The sequence below is a fragment of the Drosophila erecta genome, unplaced genomic scaffold, assembly GCF_003286155.1.
Source record: "Drosophila erecta strain 14021-0224.00,06,07 unplaced genomic scaffold, DereRS2 tig00000307-arrow-arrow-pilon, whole genome shotgun sequence".
Taxonomy (NCBI): domain Eukaryota; kingdom Metazoa; phylum Arthropoda; class Insecta; order Diptera; family Drosophilidae; genus Drosophila; species Drosophila erecta.
In genome coordinates, this window is record NW_020825221.1 from 818,169 (window position 1) to 830,367 (window position 12,199).

At 36.3% G+C, this 12,199-nt stretch overlaps 1 protein-coding gene across 1 annotated transcript in view; it reads left to right on the plus strand.

Annotated features, from left to right (window-relative positions):
- LOC6542807 (protein FAM122A) overlaps positions 1 to 12,043 on the plus strand; it is a 51,699-nt gene extending 39,656 nt beyond the window's left edge. The window contains 1 exon segment of the mRNA XM_026983539.1: positions 11,994 to 12,043. Coding sequence (XP_026839340.1) covers positions 11,994 to 12,043 — 50 coding nt within the window.
- Positions 12,044 to 12,199: the final 156 nt, after the last annotated feature.

The window sequence follows — 12,199 nt, forward strand, 5'->3', positions numbered from 1 at the left end:
TCAGAAAACGTTAATGGGATGGATTGTTTCCGGGAAGTACACTCGATACGCATTGAATAACGCCCAGGTGTGTAACATTACTATCAATGAAAATATCGGTTCTCTCGACTCTCGTGTGGAACGTATTTGGGAATTGGAACAAGTTTCAGAGAGAACGAAGGCTGTTTATACAGCTGAACAAGTTGCTTGTGAGCAACACTTCAAGCACTTCGTCTGGTCGTTTTGAGGTGAAGCTGCCATTTAAGATAAATCCAAATGTTCTAGGCCTATCCTTCGAAACAGCAAAGCGCCGATTTCTCGCTTTGCAAATAATCTCGCGTTACACGACATGTATCACGAGTGTCTGAAAGAGTACCTTAACCTCGGTCATATGTTGTGGCTTTTTACCCATCCTTCCGACACCACTACTATGCTCCTCATCAGTGTGTCCTGAGCCCTGATAGTAGCACCACAATGTTGCGAGTAGTGTTCGCCGCGTCAAGTAAGACCTCAACCTCGATCTCATTAAATGTGACTTTAATGGTGGGTGCAACTATTCAGAGGGAGCTTTACTCTATTTGGCAAGATTTCGATTGCACCAATATGCATTGACGGCTAATATCTCGAAGATATATGGGCAAGTTATTGTTGCCGCAGAGGATCGGAACTTCCAACTTATCGTGTTGAGGGAAAAATCATCCCAAGCTCTCCAAACCTATCGTCCCAACCTATCGTCTCAACAAGGAGGTTTGAAGGAGGTTTTGACCTGGCCATACGAGGCTTCTAGCGACTAGAGGACCAGAGAAGTCGTATTTATATTTATCTTCCGCTTCTATAAAAACGTTGGGTATGATATGGAATCCTCAGAATGATGTATTTCATTATATATTGGAGGATTCATTTAATTCATTGCCACCAACTAAACGCAACATTTTGTCCGTCGTCCGTTTGTTTGATCCTTTGGGGTTGCTGTGCCCGTTGATCACAAGAGCAAAAATATTCCTTAGGAGCTGTGGCGACAAAATGTGGACTAGAATGTATCGGTGCCCATGAAGTTGCATACTAGCTGGAACCAGTTGAAACAGAATTTGCTAGAGTTAGACAAGATTTCGATCGACATGTCTGTATGTCTGCTTATGAAACTGCCCAGATTCACGGATTCGCTGATGTATCAAGTGATGCCTATGGATGTTTGCATTTATGTCCGCACTACTATTGGGACGAGATTGCTCACGGCCAAATCACGAGTGTCCACCCGAGTGTGTGCAGCTCATGTTCTTGCGAAGTTATGGGCTCAAATAGGTATATTGCTGAACAAAGTTAAGTTGCAAAGCATTAATTTGTGGTCGGATTCGCAAGTCACATTATATTGATTTAAAAGCGATTCATCCACACTAGCAACGTTGATTGCAAATAGGGTGTCTGAAATCCAGGAGCACTCGGAGAATGTTTGGTTTCACGTGGAATAGACATAGAAGATTTAAGCTCCACTCCGTGGGAAAATGGTCCTGAATTTTGCTCCGAAGCCGCAAGTGGCCTAGTCTTTATCAGATTGATATAAAGTTGTCCGAGAACAAGAAAAGTGTGGCAGTATGTTCCGTAATGAAAAGCCAACATAACGTAGGTACCGAGCTTATTGAAAGATGTTCGTCGTTCAATAAACTACATCGGATCGTGGCATACGTACAAAATCCAAATCTTTCACGTTTAAGCCCTTTCGTGCACACCAGCGAGCAAGAGGGTGTGACATTTCGATCGTTGGAGGCATATTGTTTAATGCGCCAATTCCGTATGATGTTAAATGTCCCCTATTGCAGTCCCAAAAGTCGGAATTTGTTACGTTGTTTCTTCGGAACTTACATCGAACGCAGGTGACAAAGTGATGGTGTCGCTTTTGAATTAGCAGATCTGGCTAATCAATGCTCGAGAAGCATGCACCAAGATTGTCCGTGGCTGTTTCCAATGTTTTCGGTATAAACCTAATCGGCTTGATCAGATAATGGTTAATTTGCCCGCCGAACGGGTCAAGAAAGCTCGCCCATTTATGGTCATACCAAAATTTGGTATGGCTCGTATGAACAGTTTATTCGTAAGCATAGAACCGTGAAGAATAGAATATGAAGACAAATTGCACAGACAGTCTGCTAAATCGGAGACGCATTTTTATAGTTTTTTACTTGGAAAAACTCTCCCAGGATTTTCAGCTTCTGTAAGCAATTTAGCATTGACTTACATTTCACATCATTCCAACAACATAACGTACAACAATGCCATACATTTCACGACAAAACTAACGCCATACGAATTATTCACAGGAAAGACAGGTCGAACAATTACTAAACCTATACCCCACCCAAGATGCCAGGCAAGCACACGTAATATATAGAGCAGTAAAACGCCTGATCACGGATTCAGCACTGGAAGTCGTAATTCAAGCAAGAGCAACGACATGGATGGAAATTAAAACAACATTAGCAACATCATTCAAGGACCATAGACCATATGTAACCTTAGTGAGACAACTGGAAGAAACAAAATACCCTGGTAGCATAAGTAGGTTTATAGAAAAATTAGAATTACAATACTGGAACATTTTTGACAAACTATAATTAGAAAACGACCCCATAGATAAGCTAAACTACACTGAAATGTTTAAGAGAACAATTAAAACCACTATAGATCGAAAATTGCCAGATAGAATATTAGCGCGTAAGGACATTGATACCATTGCTAAATTAAAACAAGCCACGATGGAGTTGGTAACCCCGACGACGGTAACCCCGAAAATCAATACTTTAATAAATTAGACAGGCATAAGCAGAAGAACAGAGGAAATATGAATCAAAGATACTTTAACTGCAGACATAATAGATATGGCACTCACTACGCCGTAACAAATGAAAATATAAACATGCAAGCCCCATATCAATTTACGACCAAAGAAATCAATACATGACTCGTCCCATGCCTCCCGATCAGAGGGGAAATTATTATACTTTTAGAAGGGATTTAAATTAAGGCAGACAAAACAATCCTCTCAATATTCAACCTTCAACTTCAAACGTGAATAGGCCGATAAAAAGACAACGAGAAAGTCAGAGTGGGCAAAGCAAGATGGACGTAAATTTTCATCAGACTACCTCGGAAACACAAGAAACGCGGGTAAACGAATCAGTCCCCATGTTCTAATAAGTTATCATAACAATCACTATAAAGGAATGATCGACACAGGCTCCTCGATCAACATCATAAATGAAAATTTTGCAAACCTAAAGGAAGAAGATGAAGATTTGATAGTATATACCATAAAAGGGCCAATAAAATTAAAAAGAAGCATTTTAATGAAACCCACTCTAGTATGTCCGTCCGTACAAAAATTCTATGTCCATATTTTTTCCTGATTTCCTGTTAGGTCAAAAATATCTCGAAGAAACAAAAGCAAAATTGACTACGAAAAAGAAACCGAAACTCTAGGTTCAAGAACCTACAAATTTAGGTACGAAGAAGAAAAAGTCGAAACCACACCCGCAAAATGCCTTAAACCCAAGCTTAAGCAAAAGGAGGAGACCGCATCAGCAAATTGCCTCGCTCCAAAAGTAAACATTGACACAATGGACAATGATGAAAGACACTTTGATCCAAAGTCAGTTGACAAAGATATAGTCAACTTCGCCATAAATAACGAATTACGCGAATGCAGACTAGAACATTTAAATGTAGAAGAAGTCGAACGTTTAAAGAAGGTCCTTGTTCACACTATAAACTAATGCGTACACTTAATGAGTTCAATTCGGGTGTTTGAATCTAACTGACTCGCTACTGCGAGGGCATCGCCTTTTATTCATTCTTACATAGGTTCTTATCATCTAATTATATAATGCAGAGCTTGTAAGACGCTGCAGTCTGCGTTGGTCAATGCAGCTGAGATTTATCTTAAATCTATGTTTGTGGCCTATGACCGCGCTAATCACCTCCCGCGTGATCATATCTCTTGACACTTCGGCAATAGACCACTGCAATCGTACTTATCTGTAGTTGCCACTTATGCTGTCCCGTGACATGTTTATTGCAGCCCTTAAATATAACATATTTATAGATTGTCTACTTATCATGTCTAATCACATATTTAGACAGTCCTATATGAAGGTCCATATATAATATGAGGTCCATATAGACATTCAGTACAAAGAAGGAGAAAATTTTACCTTTACAAGTACATACCATTAAACATGTTATCCAAACTAGATCCAGTCTACCGAAAACCTTATATTATAAATACCCTCAAAGTGTTGACCAAGAAGTCAACAAACAAATTAATGAAATGATAGAACAAGGTATAATTCGCAAATCGAAGTCGCCTTATTGTTCTCCCATTTGGGTGGTCCCTAAGAAGGCAGTCGCCTCTGGGAAACAGAAATTTTGGTTAGTAGTGGACTATAGGAATCTCAACGAAATAACTGTCAACGACAAATTCCCCATCCCTAGAATGGATGAGATATTGGATAATCTCGGACGATGCCAATATTTTACAACGATTGATTTAGGCAAAGGTTTTCACCAAATTCAAATGGATAAGAATTCCATCGCGAAAACAGCCTTTTCAACCCATGAATATATATGCCCTTTGGTTTGAAAAATGCCCCTGCAACTTTTCAGAGATGTATGAACAATCTTCTGGAAGATTTGATCTACAAGGACTGCCTAGTATACCTGGACGATATTATAATTTACTCCACTTCATTGGAGGAACACATTCTATCTCTAAGGAAAGTCTTTGGGAAACTCAGGGATGCTAACTTAAAATTACAGCTAGACAAATGTGAGTTCATGAAGAAGGAAACCGAATTCCTGGGACATATTATAACCACAAACGGCATCAAACCTAATCCAAACAAAACTAATGCAAACACAAATTTTCCATTACCTAAGACACCAAAACAAATAAAATCATTTTTGGGATTATGTGGGTTCTACCGCAAGTTCATTCCTAACTTTGCCAAGGTAGTTAAACCTATGACCCTTAAACTAAAGAAAGGTGCAGTAGTAATCGATACTAAAAATAAAGATTACATTGAATCATTCGAAAGGCTAAAAGTTCTAATAACTTCAGAACCACATCCTGATATATCCAGATTTCTCAAAAACATTCTCGCTGACAACCGATGCAAGTAATTTAGCTATTGGTGCTGTGCTATCTCAAAATCATAAACCCATTTCTTATGCCAGTAGAACACTCAATGAGCATGAGATTAATTACGCTACAATCGAGAAAGAATTGTTAGCCATCGTCTGGGCAACGAAATATTTCATTATATATTTAATATCATTAATATCATTAACGAATGCGAAATCTGTAATATAGCGAAAACAGAACACAGAAATACGAAATTGACATTTGAAACAACTCCATAAATATTCAACGTAAGAGAAAAATACGTAATAGATTTCTATCTCACCGGAAACCAAATATTTCTATCATGCATAGACATCTATTCGAAATTTGCATCACTCATTGAGGTGAAAAGTAGAGATTGGTTAGAAGCAAAGAAACGAAAATATTTAATGACATGGGAAAACCACAGGAGATAAAAGCGGACAAAGACTCAGTATTCATGTGCATAGCTCTGCAGAATTGGTTAAGATCTGAAGGCGTAAAAATATCCGTCACTACAAGTAAAAACGGAGTGTCTGATATAGAAAGGTTCCATAAAACAGTAAACGAGAAACTAAGAATCAATGGCAATCGACAAAATCAATAAACGTAATAAGAAAAGACATGAGTTTGCAATCAACACGAGATATAGACAAACCCCACTTGTAAAAAGCAAGGTAACCAACTCATTCAAGAAAACAGGACAAATCGAACAATTAGACGAAAAACATTTCGAAGAGACAAATCGCGGTAGGAAAATCATACACTATAAGTCAAAATTCAAAAAGCAGAAGAAAATTAATAATAGTAAATACGATAATTCCAGACAACCCGAAGAGAGTTAAGCGATGCCATATACTTCCCATAATAATATGTGTGACAACATTTGTAATTACAACTATAAGCCTAATTCTGTACTCAACATATAAGTTTAAAAATATACCTAAGAAAATAATGATAAAATATTGTAAACCAAAAGAAGAACATCCCCACCCAGTAACTATTGATAATATTCAATCAGAAAACAATTTAATTCAATCACATAATGTTATGTTATACCCAAATTGTCCAAATTTAGTGACCTGAGGACAGGCCAAAAACAAAGGTTGGGGGAGTGACATATCCATAAGTCCCTTAGACTTAAGCACATGCCTACTTATTTACACACACAACAAGCATACCCAATACTACCCTATACCTCACAATTGTAAACCAGCATACCCCATATTACCCTTTATGCACTCAGCCCCTAGATAAGAATAAAACTGTCAGCAGAATCCCAGAACCAAGCCCAAGCGGAAAAACCCCAAGTAATACGAATACAGGATGTTATTTAAACAAATCACCCATTGGTAGACTAAACATTCTTTGTCTAATTGTCAAGTTCCCACGTTCAAAATTCGGACTCGCAAACTCGAAAACAAAAGTTTTAAATTTCAAATAAACAAAATCTTAAGAATCTAAGAGCACTTGTATCCAAGAGCGAACGCACTTAAATCCAAGAGAAAGGCAGATAACTCCAAAGCTCTCTCCCTAATCCTAAAATCCAAAGTCCATATTTGAAAAGCTCGAACCCGAGGCTTGAACGTTAATCAATTCACGTTAATCAATGAACGTTAATGAAGATAAGATAATAATAAGAAGAGTTCAGTTTGAGACTTAAATTAAGAAGGTCGGTGTTCTCCAAAAATAAAGTGTTGTAATTAAAGTGTTGTAAAAATAAAGTGTTGTATTATTATAAAAATTATATTTTTTTGACTTATGGAAATTATCAACATATAATTATATATATTTCGGGGTCACCAAAATGTTGAGCTAATAGGCATTTTTTATTAGCCTTTTTTGCGATTGAAAGAATATTTTTATGGTAGCGAATTCAAGCGATTTTATTTATTGTTTCTTCGAGCAATTAGGCAGCGCTGCGCATGCAAGGGGTACGAAAACGAGAGTGCGAGTATTACAGACCGAAAATCATAACGCAACGACAAAGATGCAGACGAGAGTACAAGAGAGAGCAATCTGCAGCTGATCCGCTACTACTGGCCAACTACTGGACATAAATTTATGTGCTGCTGGCGGCTGCGAGACCTGACAAGTTGAAAACAAATAATTGTTGTTGTTGATAAAACCAACAGTCCGCATATGCTTTTTAAGAGCATTTAATTTTGAGTTAATGCAAGTTAATCATTTAAAAGAGCAGCATTCACCGATCAGATAAAACTAGAAAATGCAGAAGTATTTCAAACAGCACTGACAGGAGAACATCCGTTTACAAAACTTCATTTGACTAATGGATATAATCAGTTATTGTTAGATGAGAAATCTCAATTGCTGTGCACAATTAGGATTATTGAAAGTTAAAAGATTACCATTTGGAATTAAATCATCGACAGCTATTTTTTAGAAAATCATGGAAAGCTTATTTCAGGGAATTAAGAATTTTATTATATGTATTACGATGACATAACCACTAAAGATAGGATTCACTATAGATAAACATGGATTGAGCAAAAATAATGATAGAATATCAAGTGCGTTATCAGAAAAAATCCAAATAATGTTTCAGAATTAAGAGCATTTAAAGGTATGGTAAATTACTATTCCGATTTTAGATACAAAACTTTCTACAATAATGAATCCGTTATATGAATTGTTACGGAAAGACACAAAATTTGTGTGGAATTCAAATTGTCAGAATTCTTATGAGCGTATTTAAAGAGAATTCACATCAGATCAGTTGTTACTTCTTTATCACCCAAAGTTACCAATAGTATTAACAACAGATGCCAGCAGCAGTAAGGTTTCAGGCATATTATCACATGGGATCAACAAAAAACTAAAACCTATTGCGTATGTTTAAAAATAATTATAGTACGTTAGAGATAGAAACGTTAGCTATATTATTGTGTGTTACAAAGCAGACAGTATTTACTGGGCAATTAATTGAATGAATAAAAAAAATTGTACGATTTAAAAATTAATGTCAAACAAATTTTCAGCTTATAGAAGCAAGTCAAAGGAATTAACATATATGTATATAATATGACTTATTCTATGGGGTAATCGTGTAGTTATTCCTACCAAACTCAGAACTCAGAAACTTTGTTAAAAAAATAATAGAATCTATTAATGCAAGTTTAGAACAAGACAAAAAATGTGAATTTAACATTATTTTAAACAGATTTTTAATTGATTATAGGACTATACATTGCACGACAGGAGAATCAAAAGGGATTTTTTTTTTTGGGTAGATCATTAAAAACTAGGTTTACAATTTTAAATCCACCAATGTCTGCACAAATATTAAATTAGCAAGATAGAAGTATTATAATCTGATATACTTATATATATCTTACAAATTAAATAATAATGGGATAATAAGAAACAGAACTTTTTCAAAGGGTCAGAAAGTAATGGTTAGAGATTACAAAAATCCTAATAAGCCAAGTTGTACTCAAGCACCTATAACTAAGCAATTTCTTGCATATTGCATATTCTTGTGTTTTTGCTCACAATAATCGTGAAATTAAACGTCATTTAGATCAAATATGGAAAACAATGATGAATTCATTTAGTCCAAATATGCAAATGAAAATATTGATGTTGAAGAAAATGTTACTGAAAATGAAATCAAGACGAGATCAAGCAACTAGCATCTCCAATTAGAAAGGATTTGAGACCACTTGAAGGAGGAAGAGTTTTCAATAAGAATAAAGTGGACATGACTAGCATGATACAGCGTGCAGATTTATTAATATAAATACACTACATCTTCACTTCTACCGCGTATGATTATTGATATGTCAAAAACATTTACACTCTAAGGAGTTTTGAATAGTAGATTTTGTATATTTTGATTTGTTTTTATAGTATACCCTTTTACTCTACGAGTAACGGGTATAGATTCGTTGAAAAGTATGTAACAGGTAGAAGGATGCGTTTTCGACTATATAAAGTATATGTACATATTTTTGATCAGGATCATAGATACAGCGCAAGTGTATTGTTCCGCCGCCCACACTTCTGAAAAATGTTTTGTTATACATGGCGTTTTGTTGCCATGTCTGGCAAGCGCCAGACATATAAATAACTTCACAACCAATTTAGTGTATGTATGTATGTATAGCCAAAGTGCTACAATGTGTTTCAAATATTATTTATGCATAAGACTGGATACAGTTTGTACTCGATATGTGCACATTCTACACGCAGCATAGTGGCTTACGGCGTGATTCTTGCACTTCTGGCTTGGTCAGCAAGTACCGATTATGCGCAATCGGCTAGCGGAGTGTATTTCGAAAAGTTAGTTCATTTTGATATCTATTATAGTAAGCTTGGTAAACGCCGAGGATTGTCGTTGAAGATTGCTTCTTCTTCACTACTCCACAAGGGGTTAATTGGATCATCCCTCAGCATACCATTACTATACAACTTTTTGGAACTGGGATTAATCTCCACGCAATAAATCTATTCTACAACTGCACAAATAACGCATAAGTTGCATTCACGACACTTTTCGAGAAAAAGTTCACCTTGGCAGGCAATAGTCGTTGGTTTTTCTTACAAGACGCAATGTGATGATTCGACGTTCGCAATGATCGACTGAGCGATGTCTTAAATACGCATGCTCTTTGGAGAAAGAGCTGTAACTTCGTGCAGGAGTTCATGGAATACCTGTATGGCGTAGAAAGTTTTCCGGTAAAGCATGAAGCATACAGTGGCTCACAGCTTATTTCAACCACCGTCGATCTGAAACTTCAACGGTCTGTAAAAGCTGAACTAAAAATTGTATCAAAAAAATTTAAACGCAACATTTTTCTTGTATGTTTCAAGATATTATTTACTAACTTATTTTATTTTTAATAATTTCTGTAGTATTTTTTTAAGAATTAATAATGAAAATGTACCTCAAATCAATGCAAAAGCTTATTTCAACCAATTTGTAAAATTAGTATTTTTTCCTAAAAAAATTTTGTGTGACCTCCCTTGTTGTTAACAACCATTTTAAGGCCTTTTCGGCTCGAATCCACTAATTTTTGGGTGAGCTCTGGGGTTATTTTAGCCCACTCCTCTACCAAAGCGAGATCTTGTATTAAAACGTTTTAAAAATGTACATTCGCGGGGGAAAATTGCAGAAATGGTTTCGCTGAGTGATTCTACAGTCCAAAGCATCATTTATCGTTTTGTCCGAGAAAATAGAGTGCAGGACAAGGGAAGGAATGCTCCCAACAAAATTTTTAATCAAACGGAGCATGATTTAAATGGTAGAATTGCACGGAAGAAAACATTTATAAGTGCTAAAAAAATTAAGGCCCGTTTTAACTTAGCTAAAGAGCATTTAAACAAGGAATCCGCTATTTGTAACACTGTTATATTTGCTGATGAGTCCAAGTTCAATATTTTTGGCTCAGATGGAGCATCATATATGTGGCGAAATCCAAATACAGAGCTGCAAGCCAAACATTTAAAAGCCACAGTCAAGCACGGCGGGGGCAGCGTCATCGCTTGGCCCTGTATGTCGGCAGCTGGAGTTGGGATGCTCGAATTTATAGATTCAACGATGAATAAAATGCGTTACCTCGATATTTTGAAGTTAAATTTATTGTATAGTGCGGAAGAACTGAGCATACGGGACAATTTTCGCATTTATCAAGACAATGACCCAAAACATAGGTCGGGCATTGTGCAAAACAGGCTAGTGTGGAATTGTCCCCATGTAATGAAACCCACAGAACAGTATAAAAATCCGGAAACCCCAAATTTCCAATAAATCTGACCTAAAGTAGCCCAAAAATTAGTGGATTCGAGCCGAAAAGACATAAATGGTCCAACAAGGGAGGTCACACAAAATTTTTAAAAATTTTTTATAGTTATGCTTAAGAAAAAATGCTTAGGAAAAAATACCAATTTTACAAACTGGTTGAAATAAGCTGTTGCTTTGATTTGAGGTACATTTTCATTATTAATTCTTAAAATAATACTACAAAAATTATTAAAAATAAAATAAGTTAGTAAATAATATCTTGAAACATACAAGAAATATGTTGCGTTTAAATTTTTTTGATACAATTTTTAGTTCAGCTTTTACAGACCGATGAAGTTTCAGATCGACGGTGGTTGAAATAAGCTGTGAGCCACTGTACATCGGCGAATCTCAAATACAAAGAACGAAGGTTTATGACATGTGTGGCGTTCACTCAGTGTATGCTTCGGTTTAACATTAGTTGCTTTTGGTATTTACGGTCAACCGCACTCCATAACTATGCAGTGGACAAAAACTATGTATGACAGGCATGCATGAAGACGATTTTGAGAGCTCTGGATCTTTCGAAGCACCAATAAATGTTGAGCACTTTAAGCTTACATACAAAAGTGGGGGCTATTTCAATCTGCTGATTGGTCTTAAGAATTGCACTCTTGGACTAAAAAATATTATCTTATCTGAAAATAAGGTACACTACACTTTAGGACCCAATAGCCGAAAACAAAAAAGATCATCTACGAGCAAGAACTCAAAAATACCATGTGTTTAATATATGTTTTTGTTAGGAGGGCACTAATAAGTAGATTCTGCAAAAAAAAAGAAGTTTAGACCCAGGCTGACGAGGATCTACGAGTAATGCTGCTTTGAAAGAATATGGATAGCAAGGCACATTTCCTTATGCCCTCATGCCCTACTGCCATCTTGCCATTGAAATGAGACGACAGCTGGATGACTATATGGGTCGTAAAATGCATACTGCAGAATAACCGTTGAAAGTTCTAGAAACCAACGATTGGTATTCACAAATCCCGCTACGCAAATGCGTGAGATCTATGCCATGCAATGGATGATGTACAGCTTGTAACCGTTAAATTTCAGACACTGGACTAAGTCCCATTGGCATGCAGGTCGAAAGACTGCTTACTTGAAGTTTAGGCACGTGAAAGAAATGTAACCTTTAATTTTTCTGATCGGACAAGAGTAGTGAGCAGATTGAATGTAAATGTTAAAAAAAATCTAGAATACTAACGTGAAATATTGTATTAAAAAAAAATTAAACTCGCACATGAGAAACCAACCTTCAA